A 19,993-nucleotide genomic window follows, 5' to 3' on the forward strand; every position below is an offset into this window, starting at 1 on the left:
ACCGGAGAGCGGCGGAGCCCAGGGTGTTAGCATCTCTCACAACCTCACCCTTGGCCCGAGGTGGCGGTCCCGCAGGAGCGGGCGAGGGTGGTGCTCTGAGTCCAGGTCGGGCCCACAGCTGGTGTCTCCCCTCCCCACCGGGCCCAGGGCGCCCTGATCGTGGGCGCGGCCCTGGAATAAGGAAGGAGTGTGCGCCCCGGGGAGGCCCGCGGGGCCTGGGGGGCGCGGACAGAGCCGCGGCCGCAGCCCTCTGGCAGCCGGGATCAGGGTAGGAAGCCCCCCTTCCAACTTGTCCAAGCTACGGGCTTTCTCTGCTTCTGAGGAAACGGGAGTTTCTTGGCGAGCAAAGCGAAGTTCCCGCCCGACGCCAGCCGGCCCAAGGGGCGTCGAGGGCCAGTCGCAGAAGTGGGGAAATGACCGGGGGTTGGAGACGAGGGCGCCAGGACAGTAGCTCGAGGGCCGGGTCCCCGCAGCCTCCCCGGGCCTCCCCACACCCCCTCCGCCCTCGGAGGTGTGGGCGGACAAAGTGCAGCGCGCCCAGAAGACGACCTCCGGGGCCGCGGCCTGCGCTTCCCCGCGTGGCGGCGCAGGGCTGTGATAGGTGGTCCCCGGGGCGCGGGAAGGGCGCACGGGGCGCCCTGGGTCCGGGTGGGGAGGGGGGAGTAGGGCGAGAATTAGAGCCTGGGGAGGCGGCTGAATGTCAAAAGTAGAAAGGTTGAAAAGCCAATTTTCCCGGCGCGCTTTCGTCCCCCACCCCCCTCCCCGTTGCTGGTTGCCGAGGCCGTAAATCAGCGGCCGGCGGCGAGGGCGGGAGGAGCCCCCTCGGCGCGGCCCCGCCCGGCCCGTGCGCACCTCCCGGTGGGCCCCGGATCGATCCGAAGCCTAGCTGAGGATGTCACCGCACTAAATATTTACTGATCACACACAAATAGCCGGGGCTCCAACGATTTTCCTCTGTGAGGAGAGCTCAGAGAGAAGGGTAAATCATTTTATTAGTGTGGATAAAGCCCAGAGCACACTCCGGGCTGGAGTGTTTTAAGATGTGTCTTCAACGGGATGAAAAGAGTTAGGGAAATCGATACGGAGTGATTAGAAGCCCCCGGGGTGACCGAGGGGGCCGGGGCTTTCAGGGATTTGGCGAGGCTGAGAGGGGGGGCGAGCAAGCCTCGAGGGGGGCGGCCCGAGTCCCGCCGGGGAGCTTGCGGGCGCAGGCCTGCGTCTCTCTGTCCTCGACGGGAGACGCGAGGGCGCAGCCCGGCTCGGCTGGGCCGGCGCGGGGTGAGCGCAGAGCCGGCCGCTGCGGGGCCGAGGGCTTGCGCTCTCGGGCTGCACGTCGCGCGGGCCAGCGGTCAGGTGGCCGCGGAAGGGGATCGCAGGCCCAGCGCCGGGATGCTGGCAGGTTGGCCACAGCTCGAGCGCTCCAGGCAGCCTCCTGGAGGAACCTTGTGGCCCAAACGGGTTGCGTTTCCCCCCCGCCGCGCCACGTAGCATCCTCGAACTTTCTCCTGGATGAATCTCTGGGCACCCCCGTCTCCCTTAGTGTTCCGGCAGCGGCCCAGCCCCGCTGGCTGCCTCTCCTTCCCACCCATCCAGGGTCAAGGGCAGCCGCCGGGTGGCGGGACCCGCTGCGGACCGTAGGGCGAGTGGATTCGGGGTTCGGGGCTCCTGGGCAGGTGGAAGGGAGTCTGAGGGCGAGCAGATAGGCAGAGGCGGGGTGACACACACCAGCGACGCCCCTAAGGAGGTCTCGGTCCTCTCCAGGGCTGGGAAAGCAGTTTTGGGCCGGCGGGGGTCTCAAGCGACTGTCCATCGAGGGAAATGGGTCTGTGGCCCCAAGGCGAGATGCAGGGGCCTGAAGTGCGAGGGCGCAAAGGCTTGCGGGGCTCGCTGGAGTTAGGGGGGAGGTTTGCTGGGAAGAAGAGGAAAATCTCAAGCAGCAAAGTCCTGGAGTATAAAAAAAAAAAAAAAAAAGGCTTTTCACTTCTGGAAGAGGAAGAGGCATCGCTCTCTCCTGTGGACAAACCTTGAGGTTCGAAACAGCTGCAAATAATCAAGAAGGCACAAATTTCGGGGGGGAAAAGGGGGACACAGAAGGCGAGAAAGGGAAGAATCTCTTTCGTTTCTTCGTCCCTTTCTCGCTCTTAACCTTTCCCTGACAATCTGCTCTTCTTGAAGATGCTGATAGCTTGCTGGCTTATTTATTTATTTACTTCCCCTCTCCCCAAATTTGCTCGATTTCCTTGGCAGCTTGAGGAATTCAGTTCAGGCTGCCCTACTTGGCTCCTCGGCGCAACAGGAAATATAACTGCAGATCCAATTAACCGTTTTTCAGAAGGGAGGTTTTTTTTTTTTTTTTTTTTTTAATATGAATCCCAGTGGATTGGAGTGATGTGTTCAGGTGTGAAGCGATTGGTGCCTCGAATTCTTTCCTCGGTAATCCTTTAATTCCTGCGATGGAAGCTCGAGAGCATCGCTGACCTGCAGGCTGTCAGGAGCCGGGTCTCTATTAACCCTTCTTGGTCTCGGCCAGAGCGAAGGTTAACTACACTAATGTACCAAAGGGGCTGTAGCAAGGAGGAAGGAAGGGTGGGAAGAAGGGAGGGAGGGAGAAAGGACAGAAAGGTAAATTCATTCTAGCTGCAAGGATTTTTAAAGCGCTCCCTGGTCCTCCCCCACCCCCACCCTTCCTACGAAAGCGGGTTTCCACTGAGAGAGACAACAGTCTCATCCATCAAGGTACCCCAGTCCACCGAGAGGAACTTTGGGGAATAAGAAAACGCAATGTCGTGAAATATTTTCTTTTATTTAACTGACCACCCAGTTCACTTTAAAAATCATTCTGACATGTAAGCAACAATGAACTATTTGGGGAGGGGTTAAGCACTCCCCCTCAATCTTAAAACATATTTTACCTTCTTTAAGTAAAAGCTAATTTAGAATCTTGTCAGTAGTCAAATTATAGCCATAAAATCCAGATGAGATTTGGAAAATACATTCCGCAGTTTTCATACCTGGTGGCCTTTTAATGAGTAGTTATATAATAGTTATGTGCATGAAGGTATATGCACATGGGTGTGTATATATTCTTGGGGTGGTAGAAGTTCCATGATGGATTAAAGGTTTATATACTCAAGCACTAGATAGAGGCTGTCACTCATGTGTATACGCTGGGGTTCTGGAGGAAAACAGTACAAAAAAGAGTTTCGAATGAGTTCCTTGGAATCACTATTGTTGAAATACAAGCTGAAACAACTTAGTATTGGTGAAGCTATTGTGCCTTGCAGAATCATAGAATGATACTTCAAAGTAAAAATGTCAGTTTCCAGTTTGGTAGCTTTGGCAGGGCATTTAAACAAAAGGTGAGCATCTTTTGTCTTATTTAAAAAGTCAACAATACCCTACTGTTTATTTTACTTTTCAATGAATTGAAGAATTAAAACAGAATAGGCTCTAGCTAGAGATGATAACATAAGGGATTTGTTGCCCATTTAACCAAGTCTGATGTGGTCTGTATATGCTTTTAATATTATATTACAAGGCAACTCCTGTTGAAAAAGTTTTAAAGACATCTAAAGCCATGTGGACATCAGTTCTTATTTAGAAGTGGACAGAGTGAGGAAAGATTCTGATTCTGTATTTTTTTTTTTCTCTTAAGAGACTGGTAATGAATTCTTTAAAATGACAGTTCATTTTTGGTATGTCAAAAAAGGCATTAATCAAATGGCATCAAGTGCCAGTCATTTAAATGTGAAGGTGTTAGTAAGGCAAATATCCAGATAAATTAATTTGTTAATTAGCTGCATCAATGTACTTAGAGAATATACAAAATAAAACAACAGAGGGGATTTATCTTGTTTAATTTCCTTGAGCCACAAACTCAAGCTGAATTTCAGAAGGAGAAAATAATATAAGGGGTAATTTCCATTCTCTTGGCTTTTAGAAGGTTGAAAAACCCCAGTTTTAGTACAAAGCATATAATTAGAAAAGTAAGTAAATGGACAAAGATATACTACCATAATAGAAAAGCATAATGTATGAATTTAGAAAACACAATTAATTAATTATCAACTGTACTCCTCTTAAAAGGATGGTTTCTTGAAATGGTAAAGGTACATATTAAAGGACTACTGTGCAAAATTAAGAGGAGGCTATATAATATAATATTCAGTTTTATTTTTTTGACCGTAGGAAGTATCGCTTGAGGTTTTACAAAGTGTGATGTTTAAATAAAATTTACACTGATCGTTTTTGTTTTGAATACAGAATAAAGGTGCCTTTTCTATCTATTACAATTTATAATAAATTAGTCAACCTTATCAAAGGGATTACAATGTGCTTGACTGAGGCAAATTGACTGAGATGATATCACTTAAAATAGTTTAAAGCAAAAGTGAAAATGTAAAAGGAAGAGAATATTGACTTCAGTGAAAAATGTCACATTGGGTATTTCTTGACAGGACTACATTACATCACAGGTCAGGGAGAAGTTAAAAATTTAGGCACTCCTATTTCTCTGCAGAATGCATGTTAATAATATATTTATTGACTCTAAAAGGTACGGTGAAAATTTTTACTTTTCATATACTTTGTTGTTATATTGCCATCCAAATAGAAAGAAGTGAAATTTAAGTGAGGTTTAAAAAATCTTAAACAATATTTTTCATTATAGTTTCCAAGAATTATGCCTATTTAGTCATTGACTTTTCCATATGATTTTGATTAATAGCTTTTAAAATCATATACTATTGTGATGAATTCTACATTATTTTTACATTGAAAACAAATTTAAAGGCATTGGATCTTTCTCAGAAAGTGTAATTGAATATTCAGTTATTGAAGAGCTACTGTATAAATTTCCCAGGTTCTAAAGACCTAAACTTATTCTTTCCTACCAACTTTTAAAATTACAACTGGCATGGCTGTGGATGAATATTTTATATAAGAGCCTTTATTTCTCTTCTTGTTTATCTGGGAAATGCCTCTAATTTGCCTTTTATGCTTAAATACTTTAAAAAAGCATTAGTCCATCTGCAAGAATTATTCATGCTCTTGAAAAATAGTGAATAAAATCCTAATTATAGAGAAAAGGTGTGATGTTTACTCTGAAGTTTCAGGAACATGTAAAGTTTTCTTCATAAACTGGAAGAAAGTCTATCCTAGATAAATTTAAATAGGGCAGCTGTTGGGTATGGCTTATATAAGCCTTCTGCCTTTTTGCCTTTGGCACTAAAGTATCTGGGTTCTTGTCTTCACACACTGTCTGTTGTTAGCAGATTTTGAGATTAAAATACTTTCAAGTGGTCTTCTCTTTATAGTTTCATACATTATTAAATTGGGAAGTAATATTCAGTTCTGTGTTCAAATTTGTATGTCCAGACAATAATGAGGAGGTGACTCTCTGCACTACTCCGCCCATCCCCCCAAATCCAACAACAACAACAAAATTATTATATACACAAGTTAAAGAGGAAAAAAACTAAACCTTAGGATTCAGTGTGTTGGAAATACAGGATCATTGTTTTTACAATGGAGCTCTTTATAAGACTTTTTTCATCTTAACAATCTCCGAAGATGGGACACTTCAGTTTTATATATAATTTTTGAAGTCTGAGCAACTTTTAACACTATATCAAATTTTAACAACATATCACAGGCTTTTTGAAGTGAAGGAAGATTTGAAAAATAAGCCTCCAAAGTAAAAAAAGAAACACACACACAGATAAGTGACAGGGCATGAGGCTTGTCTTCGTTTTTAGGGATGTTATGAAAGTTTTACTTTAAAAAATTACAATAACATGCTTTCTCATTAGGTGCAAAGCAAGATAATTATAGGGAAAAAAGAAAAGATTCCCTCTCATTCTTTTCCACCAAAAAACCAAAGCATCAACAAAAGCCAAAACAAACCCCAATCCTAACCCCCACATAAGAAGCCCCTTACCACTTTAGGGAAAGTTTCTGTGCTAACTGTGGGTCCTGCCCGAGCTCCTGGCTGGTTTACTTTGAAACTCGCCAGGCAGTGGTTACACTCCAGCCTGGCAGCCTCAAAAAGGAGGCAGATTCTTTGAGCTCACTGCAGATAACCTACCACTTAGAGGGAAAGTTTGGAAAGCAACTGTTGAAAGTTAACCTCTGCTTTCCAAAGAAGGTTTGCAGAGGCAGGACCGTGAGAGTTGATATTACCAATTTTATTATTTTCTAAGGCATTCCTAACTTTTATGATTCCACACCCCCCACACAATCCCCCTTCCTTTACTATCTGTCTTGTGCCTCCAGGCCCAGTGAAAGAGCAGGGCAGATTCTAGATTGCTTTCAGAGTTTGCCTTCTCTGATGATGGATTACCATGTCAATTTAAACGGCATAGGATTAATTTGTTTCAATGATTTCTCTTTAGGCTGAATGCCAGCCGTTTTTCTCTCTCTCCCCTTGCTCTTCAGAACAACAACCACCACCAAAAAAAAAAAAAAAGCCTTCTTTCCATATTCTAAGTTAGGAGACAATAATAGAAATAGACAAGTTAGGTGTAATGTTGCAACACAGTTATAGGTCTGAGTGTTTTTATCTCTGTCTGAGAGGCTGAAACATAGAGTCAGTCACATTAAAATGAAATTGGACTCAACATTTATTCAATAAATACTTGTAGATAATCCAGTGCCGAGTGCTTTTGACACATAAGGACTTAATTTGTCTTGGATAAAAAGTTATTAATATGGCACATTTAAACTTGCCACCTACAATAAGAATTTTGAGATCTATAACAATTCAAAAGATCATTGTGAAAGATAATTTGTGTGAGGGAAGGAAATCTTTTTGAGAATGACTATCTTTATTACTTATGAAGATATGTACATACAGATACATATATATATGTAGTTACCTACGTACACACACACACATACACAAGTAATACATATACATTTCAGATTACATACAAACAAAAAGGTTCAATAAATTAAAAAAAAATCCATTCAATATGCAGGTAGATCTAACCCTTCCAAACTAAGAACATCAGCCAGTTTTCTCTTTTGAATGATTTCTAAAGTGCACAAGAAAAATGCTTTTCAAATGTACCTTCCTTGCAAGACCAAACCCATTATAAGGATGAAACGGCACAAAAAGCACTTAGGTGCAATCCAAAATCAAACACCCCCTCCACACTTTTCACTGAGACTAACCTTGCAGCTAGAGAGAGCATTTTGCTTGTAGATAGAGGCAATTTAAGTAAAATAATCTACCCCTAAAGTGATTACTGTATTTCTTTCTTAACAGAGGTCCTCCAGCAGATGCAAAGGATCAGGAGAGGGGTTTGATCCTATAGCCTTACTGTGTTGAGTACATGTGGCTCTTTCGAACGCTGGGCCTCTTTTTTTTTTTTTTTTTGCTGGGCCTCTTTTTTATTTTTTTGTTCCATTTTCATAATAGCATCTCCTTTTCCCAGCATTCCCCTGCGCTGAAATTAAGCATCACAGTTCAGAATACTACCTTGCATTCCGAATATGAACACAATGGCTTTTCCAGCCTTCCTCTTTTCCTCCGGCCTCTCAAGGCACCAGTGGCTGCACTTGAGCAGGTTCTACTTTCTAAGGACATACGCCATCAGAGGCCAGGACAGTCAGAACTGGAATCTATATGCAATATTAATTTGTAAAAAAGTTGTTGGTTGTTAACCTTGAGATTGTGCATCTCTAAGAAACCAAATCTTTGAGTGCTCTCCCTGGAAAATGATGTTACACATGAGCAGAAAATCCAGGCAAGAAAGGCTAATTGAATGAAGAGAGAGAATTAGGTTAAAAAATAGAGTACAATGTAGTATCACATTTTCACTAGTGTGACTTGAAATGAAGGTGTCTTCAAGTCGCCAGTGATACCAGAGTGTTTAGATGTTGGCCACAGATGGGAACACCTATTGAAATGTGTCTGAAGAAGATTAATAGGGCTTGTCACTGTTGGGAAAGCACTGCTTTGCTGTAAATTTCTACCAGCACAAGATGAATTACCGATGAATGCTCACTTATCAACCCCATCACTATCGTTCGACAGTAAATCAAATTGAGAAGTTATCTGCAATCAGAAAATTTCTTTTTAAAATAGACATACACCTTTAGGCCCTGACTCTTTACTAATCCTACTCACAAAACAATTACGCATCCCATGATGCTTCTTTAGTTTAAACAAAACTGTATCTTAATCATGCATATACTTTTAAGTTCACATGCAATGGACAGCTGGTCATTGGCAAAGTTTGCCAGTATTTTAACACAGTTATGAAGCCTTCTTGGAAGCGCTCAATGAATATTTCATAGAGTATGCTTTCTTTACTTTGAGATATTTCTTTCTTTCCCTTACTTGAAAGGCAAAGAAGAAAGTGCTGCTTTCGCTGTTCTAAACCCTGTCTCTGCCACTTCAACATCTCCTAATTCCCTGGTAAAATAAAATTAGGAGAGAATTACAAGTTTAGATAGAGAACAGTGGAACAGGACTAAGTGGATAACAGTGATAACTGAGGAAACGCATTTTTTCTTTTATGATTTCGTGGTGTTGCATATATCTCATTTCTAAGGTGATTTATCTGAGAAGCAAATCAGTGGCATTAGCTCCTTTATCACCTGTTAACTGGCGCTAGGCATCAAGAGGCCTTGTGACCTCGGAATAATAATGTTTTAATAAAACCATCAACCCTTGCATTTTTATAGAGCTCTATTTACAAAAGTTATCCTTATATGCATAACTGACTGGATTTTTTACCAAAATCCTGCAAGACTGAGATTTTAAATTCCCATTTTGCTGATGAGTAAACTGAGGCTCAAAGACTTATCTGAGGCTATGGAGCTAATAGGAACAGAGTCAGAATTCATACCTTGGTTTCCTAGGATCCTTGCAGGGTTTTTCACTATGTAAATGAATAAAATGATGGTGATGCTAACAGTGGTCAACATTTACTGTATATATATACCAGAACTATAGTGAGTATAGACATGGATTATTATATTTTAAAATTAATTAATTTATTAGTTTTGGCTGTGCTGGGTCTTTGCTGGTTTTCCGTGGGCTTTCTCTATTTGCAGTGAGCGGGGACTACTCTCTAGTTGCCTTTCGTGGGCTGCTCACTGTGGAGGCTTCTGTTGTTTTCAAGCACAGGCTCCAGGAACATATATGGGGTCTAGCTGCGGTGGCGCAGGGGCTCAGTAATTGTGGCGCATGAGCTTAGTTGCCTTGTGGCTTGTGGGATCTTCCTGGACCAGGGATGCAACCCATGTCCCCGGCATTGGCAGGTGGATTACTATCCACTGCGCCACAGGGAGGTCCTACACATGGACTATTTTATTTAATTTCTTACACAACTCTGAGGGAGATACTGTGGTTATTTTCCGTTATCCATGAGGAAACAACAACAAAAGCAAACCGAAGCTTATGGAGGTCAGGAACTTGCCTGAAACTCACATTGTCAGTAAGCTGGGACACATTATTCAAATCCAGGAAGCCTACATTCAAAGCCACCGCCCTATCCTATGTTCTTGTTTCCAATTGCAAGGAGTCTTCAGTTGCACTGAGTAGTCACAAGAAATTCTACTTTTTTGGTAATAGAAAAATCCCTCAGACTCTGAGGCAGTGTGTTTTACAAGAATAGATCTTGGTTTGGAAATAGACCTGGGTTTAAATTCCAGCTTTGCCAGTTACCAAATATTTGACCTCCACTACTTGGGTTTGATCCCTGGGTCAGGAAGATCCCCCTGGAGAAGGGAATAGCTACCCACTCCAGTACTCTTGCCTGGAGAATCCCATGGACAGAGGAGCCCGGTGGGCTACAGTCTGTGGGGTCTCAAAGAGTCGGACTTGACTGAGCGACTAACACTTTCACTTGCATTTGACCTTGACTTTCTTCATCTCTGAAATGGGATTCTTTGGTCAAATGAAACTACGGGCATTGCTTTTGGAGCTTCCTTCCGTCTTGGTCTCTAAAAGGAAAGAAGTGAGGAAGAGAAAAGTGACAGCCGTGCCCGAGGAGGAGAGCTGGGAGCAGGAGCATTCGAGGTGCTTTGAGAAGGTGTGACTGCTGTCTCTCAGCACTGGGGACCCTCAGCATTGGACAATGTCTCTATTTTCTTCCTCTCTGCTGCCAGAGGACACTGAATATTTAAGACAAACATTTTGTTGTTGTTTAGTTGCTCAGTTGTGTCGGTCTCTTTTGCAACTCCATGGACTGTAGCCCGTCAGATTCCTCTGTCCTTTGGACTCTTCAGGCAAGAATACTGGAGTGGGTTACCATTTCCTTCTCCAAGGGATCTTCCCCACCCAGAGATCAAACCCACATCTCCTGCACTGGCAGGTGGATTCATTACCATTGTGCCATCTGGGAAGCCCTAAGACAAGGACAGTTCTTTCCAAACCTTAGAATTTAAAACTTACAAGGAGAGCTTTAACTCCCTTATTTCTCAGATGAAAGCAAGAAGAAAAACCTTAGGTCTGGAGAAGCAGGGTGACTTCTGTAAATTCTCTTAGCTGATTGGTGACAGGGTTGAAATTTGACTCCTTTTCTCTTGGTTCCTAAACCAGAAATCCACCCTCCCCCTGTATCTTCCAAACACTATGTTCCTATTCATAAACAAAACAAAGCAAAACCTATTTTAGATGATCTGGTCATGTCCTTATTACAACTATTTCTCCGTTCTAACTATTTTGATATGATAATTTGTGTGGGTTAGTATTGGTTGTAAAATGAAATCTTCCTAGATCTCCCCCACAGTAATTTTCCATAAAATCTCTTAAGCTAACCAGCCAAAGAGTTGAAGCTGCAATGAAGAATCACACAATAATAAAAATATTCTATAATCTCCATTAGGTCACTGTAATATTCCAATCTGTATTTATTACAACCCTCTTCTGATGCTTACATAACCAAAATTGCTAGATTTATATTCTCTAATGGTTCCCCAATGGGAAAAACCTGTGTTTTTTATCTTCCTTTTCCTGTCCCAAATCACCCTTCCACATACATTGGCTTCTTTGGGAAAACCCGTCTGGGTTTAATCAGAAGTTGCAAGACAAAATGTGCATTATTAAGAAATATAAATATTTTCAGAAGCAATCAAAGGGATGAAAGATTGATTCAGCATGTAGATTGGACCTAATTCGAAGCAGCTTTTTTCTAATGAAGGCTACTGGGATACAGAGTCAGGAGTTCTTGTGGCCACCAGTTGGAAACGCCGACCCATTAGAATAATGTCTGGATTTCTCCTGCTAGGCACAGTATGTTGAAATACTTTTTGCAAGGTGTATTCTGTAGTCTCTGGGCTGAGCCACCTTTCTTGCCACCCTTAGGGACTTGGAGTAGTTACCTTTGAGAAATTATGACTAATTCCTTCTCTTCAGAGTTTAGATCAGCAAGTATCTCCCTTTTTACAACTCGGAAGTTGGCTTTGCATTCACTTTCATAAGAACATTTTGGCCCGGAGGCATCTGTATTACAATCTCTTTCTTGGCTTAATAAAAGGTATCACATTATCTACCTGGTCAATCTCTATCGACTTTCAAAATAGAGACATGGAAAAACCTAATAAGCCTCATTAAGATATCTGCTTTAAAAACAACAGGCCACCTCATTTAGCAGAGCTGGGTGGTCATTGCTTGAATATAGGTATTGCTAATTTGGGAATTTTGTCAGTCTGATAGCTCTGAAAAAAAAGAGTCTAATGCGTAGGTGGAATTTTAATATACAAGGGATCAAACCCTTATTGTATTTTGTTTTTGTTTTCTTTTTTTTCTTGTCTCCTTTAATCCCACTTTTTGTCCACAGGGCGCTATGTGTGAGAGATGGCTTGATTTTCTTGTTATGGTTTACCTATCCACAGATGGATTTCCAAAGAAGACTGAAAATGTCTTTAAAATCAACACAACTCAGGGAGACCGAGTGAACAAGTTTTCCTTTGTTGTAGGGTATAGTATTATTGGCTGTAGGTTTTTTGATATACATTCTAAATTAGGCCTGCAAAGGCATGCTTCATCTTTAATTCATCACTCTCAGCTGAAAGAGATTAGCAATGTCTAGCACGCACCCCTCGTATGGTGCTGACCTCATCAAGTATGGCCTGAAATTAATTAGCCTCATTCATTCCAAATGGAAAAGGATAATGGAGCAGCATTTTAGAGATGACCATCACAAATTGTATGCAGCATATTTAAAAAGGCTCCTATTTTCAATCCATGTAGATTAAAATTCTTTGCAAGGTTTACAATATGCCAGAGTTATCAAGGACCCAGAGCGAAACCCGAGCAGGTTTCGGGTGTATATATTTGAGTGTGCGCATGCGTGTGCCAGCGTGCGTGCATGCCCAGTTGTTTGTTGTGTGAGTGTTACAGCCTGTGTATAGATGGGTCCATATTTAGCTGACGTGCTGTCTAGGGTGATACCTGGAATACTTGAGCGACAAAAATCTGATGTTTCATGCTGTTTTAAATGATCCGGTAATAAAATATGTTAAGTGGATTTTTTTTTTCTTTTCTTTTCTTCTTGTTACCATAAAGTGGGCATGCCAGCACAAACTTGCTGCTATTTTCCAGTTAGATGCTATTCATCCTCTAATTTAGAAACCAAAAGCCTCTTAAAGAGATGCTCGATGTTTCTATTCGGAGTTATTTTTGAAACTTTCTTTGTCGTTTCCCAGTCTTTACTGTTTGATCATATTTCAAAACACGATTGAGGACTAACTTGGATTACAGATTCACTTAAATTTATCATCTTTCTAAGATTAGCTGATTTTTTTTCCCTTTTGGGGATTGACTAAGGAAGGCTAAATTTTTGAATATCAAAATTGCTTTCTTTTCTAGCCAAAATAATCTTTACTGGGGTTCTTTGGGATTCTCAAAGACGTTGTAAACTTTATTTTTATGACCGGTCATTTGGGGACTGCAGATTAGAGGAAGAAAAAAACCCATGACTTTTTGTGTATGTCTTTACAGGATTTTTTTTTTTACATAATATAAAATGTGATTAATTTATGAAAAGATAGCAGCACTTAGGGGAAATTTTATCTAAAGCACAGATCTTTAGGGAATTTTTGTTTTTTAATCCCAAAGTGACTTTGTTTAGTTCCATTGAAAAGTAGGTATTCCAAGTAATGCAATTGCAAAGCTTCTACTTAACTATTGGAGTGAAAAGTGCACTTTCAGGCAATCTTTATAGAGCTCATTGATATGTTAGTCTCAATATGTAGGTTATTTAAGGTCATTTTGTCTTAAAACAGAAACAGGAAGCATGTTGCCCATATCTCTGAAAATGTAGGATTTGGAAATTTCTCTAAGCTCAGTCTTGTTTAATCTTCTCATCCCAAGGCCCCTTTATTTAATGGGCATATATCATTTATATGCCTAGGATCATCAATCACAAACTGTGAACCTATCATTTTGACATAAAAGATCTATCCTTAAATCTCCCCAAACATCTAGCATATAATTTGAGGAAATTAGCTAAAGTCTGGGCTTCTGACTTCTTGGGAGAAGATATGTAAAAATGGAGAAAGCTTATATTATACAAATTTGATTTTAAAGTCATGGTTTAGGTAAGCCAGGGATTAAAAACTGATGCAAGAGCAGATCTTTAAATGTTGACAGAAATAGATAATTTTATTAATTATTATCTGGTCAGCTTGGAATTTCATGGCTAATGAACACAGTATGAAATAAAGGAGAATATTTGCAAAAATAGCATGACTCATTAAAGCATATATTACCAAAACTATATTTTTCTCACAGTTATTTATTATTGAGACAAGGAAATTCATATGTTCTAAAATATTGCAATTTGCTTAAATATTGAACAGCATGTCTCAATTTTTATTTTAAAAATGTTTTTTATCAACTGAGGTGAAAATGGCAGGAAAACCATAAATATAAGGATTAAGGCTGCATGAAATTTGAGTTCATTCAAATGACAAACCCAAAGTAAAACTCAGATGAACCTACCAAATTTCATTTGGTATCCACCTGAAACTATAAATCCTCTTTTGGCATTTGAGAGTAGAAAGGACGTTCACCTAAAATTCAAACCAGGTTTTCCTAAAGCTAACCCAGACTCACTCACTTTGGGGTAAACTATAGTTCCATTTTGTGTTCATAATAAAACTTTCATCCCACTTTAGCTAATGATGAATAGATGATGGGCTGGGAAAGAGAACTAGATGTTTTTGGAATTACTGATTCGTCTTATTTTATTTCATATTTTCTGTAAGGTTCTGAGGTAGGGAAGAACAGTACGTGAAGCTCATTTTCAATGGTACATGTGGAGATATGACCACATATGAGAGACCAGAGGGGGAATCAACAGTTAAATACACGTATGATTTTTTTTTAAAAAGGAGACTCTAAATGAAATATCAGTAACTTACATTTCTTGAGTGCTTACTATAACCAGGCACCATTTTAAGTATTTTGCATGTATTAACTCAACTTAGCTGACCGTAACAGTACCATACAAACACTATTATCTCCATTTTGCAGATAAGAAAGACTAGGCACGGGGAAATTACGTAACTCGCCCAAGGTTACACTGCTCCTGAAAGGGATTTGAGCCCCAGCATGTTGGGTTCTGGGATCTCTGTACCTAAGCACAGTGCTCTCCTGCCTCCCTAGAGAAATTGTAATTGCAGTGTTGTTTGCAAAACAAACTGCTACAATGATATGTAGCAGAAGCGTTTTCCCGTTTTTAACTGCTGAGAATGGTGGTAAACGTAATGGCAGAAACCAAGGTAGAGAAAGCTCATTCTTGTCTAATCTCCTTATCCCAGAAGTAGGAAGGGAGTTGAAGGCTCAAATCTCCCTGAAGTCTTTGCTGAGCTTCTGCTTGGAATGCTACATATGTAGAATACTTTAATGCCACAGAGATGGAGATAAATGGGGTGGAATTCAAAGGAAAGAAAAGACAAAATGACAGGGTGAGAGGATGACTAGGGAGAGAAGTTCAGAAGAACTAAAAAAGGAAACCTTGGAAAAGCAAGAGTTAATGTAAAACTCAGTAGCACTCTAGAGATATTCAGAAGAAAAACCAAGGCCTACAAATGTCACCAGGGAGATTGGAAATAGGTGAAGAGGAAGGTCTGAGAGACAAACAAGGGAACTCAGTTAGTTAGATTTTGTCATGTTCTTGAAAGACCAGTAATGAAAGCTATATATTTTTTTTGAATACTAAAGCCCAAGCCGGAAATTTCACAGGAAAACAAAAATGTATTCCCTGCCTTGTGTAGGTTGAAGCAGAAAGATGTTGTTGCTGTTTAGTCCCTAAGTTGTGTGCAGTTCTTTACAACTCCATGGACTGTAGCCCTCCAGGCTTCTCTGTCCGTGGAATTATCCAGGCAAGAATACTGGCATGGGTTGCCACTTCCTTCTCCAGGAGATCTTACCAACCCAGAGATCAAACCCGTGTCTCCTGCTTGGCAGGCAGATTTTTACGCCTGAGCTACTGGGGAAGCCTGAAGCAGAAAGATAGGCTTTATATATATAATATAAATACTGTTATATATTACTATATGATAGTAATATATATACATACTATTATATATACTATAATAACATAAAGGATTTTAAAAAACATATATATGGATTTTAAAAAGTACTTGACGACATAATCATATGTAGGGAGTGAAAGTCTCTCAGTTGTGTCTAACTCTTTATGATCCCATGGGCTGTAGCCCACCAGGCTCCTTTGTCCAGGGTATTCTCCAGGTCAGAATGCTGGAGTGGGTAGCCATTCCCGTCTCCAGGAGACCTTCCCAACCCAGGGATCGAACCCAAGTCTCCCTCATTTTAGGCAAATTCTTTACCGTCTAAGCCTCCAGGGAAGCCCAGTCATATGTAGCCTGCCCCCATAACCTTTATATTCATTTTCTCATTTAATCCTCATGGTGTGTTTGTCAGATTTACACTATTAGCTCCATTTTGCAGACATGAAAACCGAGGCCCCGGGAGGTTGTGTTACCTGCCCAGGGTCCTGCAGCCTGTGGTTCCCCCTGCAGTATCCCAAGCTTCGTCTCCTCCCAGAACATCACACACTGTCTTCTCTCACACAGCATCCCTAGGACTTCTCCCAGAAGATGATGTCACAGAACAATTGGTTTCAGGCCAAATTCACTGCGGAGCATCACTCCTGGGGCACACGCTGATAAGAACATGCTCTGCCGGAATGGGACACAGCCCGGTTTCTGGCGGGCATCCTCTAAGAGCTGGCCCATCTGCTCAGCTCTTGCAGAAGTTGTGCATGTTAAGTAAATCTTCCGAAGTTGGCTTGGATGGGGGCGCAAACCGTGGATGGACGAACATTCGAACGTGGACTGGAACGCTCCAAGCAGACCCCCAAGCACCCAAATGAAATCACCTGGCTGTTTATAGGAGTCTTAGTGCTGATGAAAAGACTGAGTTACGCTCCAAACTTTTCCCTGCCAAAGGAGAAAAGTTCCAGGTTCTTTAAAAAGTATGTAAAGCATCTGATCTGAAAAGTGGCAACAACATTTGGGACCAATTACTCAGATTAAGAGGCAACAATGCTCTGTTTACACTTCGTAGCCAAGAGGCGTTTGGCTCTGGCCCACAAGCTGGAGATTGTAAATTATAGAAATTTCAGCCTAACTTTGCCGTCTCTTTTGACCTGTGTGTCTGAGGGTAGAGAGAATCAGCTAGAAAAGCCCTGTTGTTACTTGCCTTAAAATGTCAATGAATGGGAAACTGAATGTTGTCTTCCAGGTAAGACGTTTAACATAGATCCTCTGCGAGGAGAGCATGCATTTTCTCACTCAGGGAAGGGTCTAATTGACTGAGGATGCTGTGTCAGGATGTGGTTTTTCAGTTTGCTACTCCTCAAAAATTAGTTTTGCAAAAGAAGTTGAAACTAAAGGCTGTCTGACATCTTTTGCTTCACTGCCATTGCATTTCACTTTAACACTGTTTTCCAGTATGCTGTGGATTAATCATTAACAAGCGGAAGTTGGTGGCATTATTACCGTGAGAATGCATAGACACAGCTCATGTGGACAAAAAAGAGGCCTCAGTTGGCCAAAATGTGGAGGCTGAACGGAGCTGGAATCATTTGGGACTGAGATTTCCTTTTCTCCCTTCACTGAGGAGGCCAGCCCTCACTACATGCAATCCTGATGATTCCAGAAGTTTGGGAAAAATTCTCGTCTTTCTTTTAACGTAATCCTGATGTTAAGGGCTTGACCTTGCCAGGGGGAAAAGGAACCACAGAGGTCAGACAACAAGAAGAAATGAGAGGCATCTATTCCTGTAGCACAGACCTGTGGAAAAGACAAGTTGTTATTTTACCAATAGCTGAAATGCATGTGTGCGGAGGTTTATAATTTAACCACTTTCAATATTGCATTTAGACCATCAAGCTGGACACATCACAGGTAGGGAGTGAGTGGGCTCTCTTTTTGAAGTTCTACAGGTTGGATAGTCATTTAGGTGAAAATGTGATTGGGGTTTTGATTGTGAAGTATTATGAAAATCTTAGCATTGGAAAACTTTTTTGTTTTGGAAAACATTTGTACCCAAGAATCCAGTGTCCACTTCACGGAGGACTGTCTTCTGTGGCAACTCATTTGAGGACATTCCAGTCCCCTTGGATGTCAGAATGTATATGTATATATTTTATAAAAACTGATCAACAATCAACTGTATTCATTTTGGATTCTTCTGACCCTGGCTGGTCTATCTCAATAATTTACCATTTTCTGCAGTGTCAGAGCTTCCTGACATCTACAATTAACTCACAAATTAACTTAGAAATGATAGTAAGCTCTCAGCCAAATGATATAGTGGCCACTGGGGACTAGGCCAATTTTCTAGAATAAGGTTAGGACCAAGTTACTCTGTAACAATGCTAAAGTTGGTTGTGTAGGAGTAGTTCTTCAAATGTGAGCAGGAATCTAGCTGTGAGGGGGAGATGTTGTCAGCATCTAATTCTGTTGGTTACTCAGCCCTCTGATATTTCTTCATCTATGAAACAGGGATAACCGGTTTTTACAAGGCCATGGAAGCCTTAAATGAAGGCTCCATAATGGAATCAAGAAGTCATGGAACGGTTCCCTTGGAAGGAAGCTTGGAGAACACTGGTCCAACTTCCCACTAAAGCCAGACATCTGGAAATGGGCAGATGGGCAGGCAGACATGGATTTTTAGGACTTATAAACTCAAGTCAGGTCTTGTAAATATGTGAAGACCTGGGTGAAGCCTGCCAGTTAGTCCTGGCCGACCACCTAGACAGATGGGAGCAGGAGGGGTCCTTTTTCTGAGGCTGCCACTACTGGGGGCTTCGTTTTTAGAAAGTTTTGTTCCTTCTATGGGAACCAGAGAGTTTCCCAGTTGGTGCAGTGGAAAGAAATCTGTCTCCCAATGCAGAAGATGCAAGAAATGTGGGTTTGATCCCTGGGTTGGGAAGATCCCCTGGAGCAGGAAATGGCAACCCATTCCAGTATTCTTGCAATGAAAATTCCATGGACAGAGGATCCTGGCAGGCTAAAGTGCATGAGGTTACAAAGAGTCCACGGGGTTACAGAGAGTTGGACATGACTGAACATACACAAAAGGGACCAAAAACCGTGTCCCTGGAGCGTCTTTCTACAGAATTGGAGCCTGTCTTCAGAAGCAGTACAGCTGAACCTCATCCCTACACCATATGGCAGCCTTTCAAACCCTTCAAGGTAACTTTCATTCTTCACCCATCCCCTTGGCTAAATTCCCCAGTTTACCGTAGGATATGGACTCAGAAGTTTTGTCTTCCTGAGTTGGCCTTAGTTTCTCAGAGTCTCTTAAGACAAATCCAGAAACAAAATATTCAGAAGTCTCGTGTCCAGTGCTGTGTACCATGCATGCCATGTGACTTTAATCAGAACCCTGGTCGGGGAGGAATCCCATACTGTGGAGTCAGATCTCAATCATCAAGCAGCGTGTAAGGAGGGATTTATTGCATTTGAGAACGTCTCATGTTTATCCCCATTAAATTGCATTTTGCTTTGGCTTTTTGGTGGCTTTTAAAGTCTGTCCCTCTCATCTTTTGTTCCTTTACAAATTGCATTAGCATGTCCCTTACAGTTTGTCCGATCATTGATCTGCATATTACAGAAGCCAGTGTTTCTGGGGTTTCTAGGTTCTTTGATGTCACTAGTAATTATATTGAAAATAGTTAGACGTTTATTTCTTCAACTAGCTCATAAGCAGTGGTTAACAGTAGGACCTCTGCAAACTAGATTTGCCAGGATTTAAATCCTGGGTCTGCTGATATACCAGGAGTGTGGCCTCGGGCATGTGGATTTGCCTGTGTCTCAGTTTCCTCATCTGTAAAATGGGGGATAATATATGGCTGCTTTGATGATTAAATGAGTTAATAGATGTAAAGTGTTTAGACTAGTTTCAGGTACATAGCATGCACTGTTTATTATATAATGAAAATAAATCAAGACAAGGTTCCTAAGGACAGGGACAGTTTCTCATTGATATCTGTATCTCCAAAGACAAGCACTGTGCCTGGAATATACTTAGGGCTAAATAAATTGGGCATATGGACCAGTGAGTTTCCATAATGTTATGGACACTAGATGCAGACAGATAATATAAGCAATGCTATGGTTTCCAATGATAACAGATTTTCAGTTCCATTCAGCTCAGTCTTGTGCGACTCTTTGCAATCCCATAGACTGCAGCACACCAGGCTTCCCTGTCCATCACCAACTGCCAGAGCTTGCTCAAACTCGTGTCATTGAGTCCGTGATGCCATCCAACCATCTCATGAAACTGTACACCATTCAACCTCAGGCCATCATCGGACTGGTTATTTTCTCCCTAATTTTTCTAGGAACGGTCATCGTTGTCACCAGGGTCTTCACTGATACTAATCTGTTATGTCTCGGTTTAGCTCAGAAGACCAGAAAAATCAGACATTGAAGTTTACTCTCAACTCAGAAAAAGGGCAAGTGTACTGTCAAGTTTTGCCTGCACCAATGGGAAGAGGGG

General features: G+C 41.7%; 1 protein-coding gene across 2 annotated transcripts in view; it reads right to left on the reverse strand.

Annotated features, from left to right (window-relative positions):
- Positions 1-972: 972 nt before the first annotated feature.
- The window catches only part of LOC138423511 (uncharacterized), a 37,549-nt gene continuing 18,528 nt past the window's right edge, over positions 973-19,993 (reverse strand). Inside the window, exon 4 of one of the 2 annotated variants that reach the window (XM_069559485.1) lies at positions 973-1,944. In XM_069559485.1, coding sequence (XP_069415586.1) covers positions 1,127-1,810 — 684 coding nt within the window. In that variant the 5' untranslated portion in view covers positions 1,811-1,944 and the 3' untranslated portion in view covers positions 973-1,126. The remainder of the gene's footprint in view (positions 1,945-19,993) is intronic. The other variant, XM_069559486.1, reaches the window with a different exon arrangement.

The sequence above is a fragment of the Ovis canadensis genome, chromosome 18 (assembly GCF_042477335.2).
Source record: "Ovis canadensis isolate MfBH-ARS-UI-01 breed Bighorn chromosome 18, ARS-UI_OviCan_v2, whole genome shotgun sequence".
Taxonomy (NCBI): Eukaryota; Metazoa; Chordata; class Mammalia; order Artiodactyla; family Bovidae; genus Ovis; species Ovis canadensis.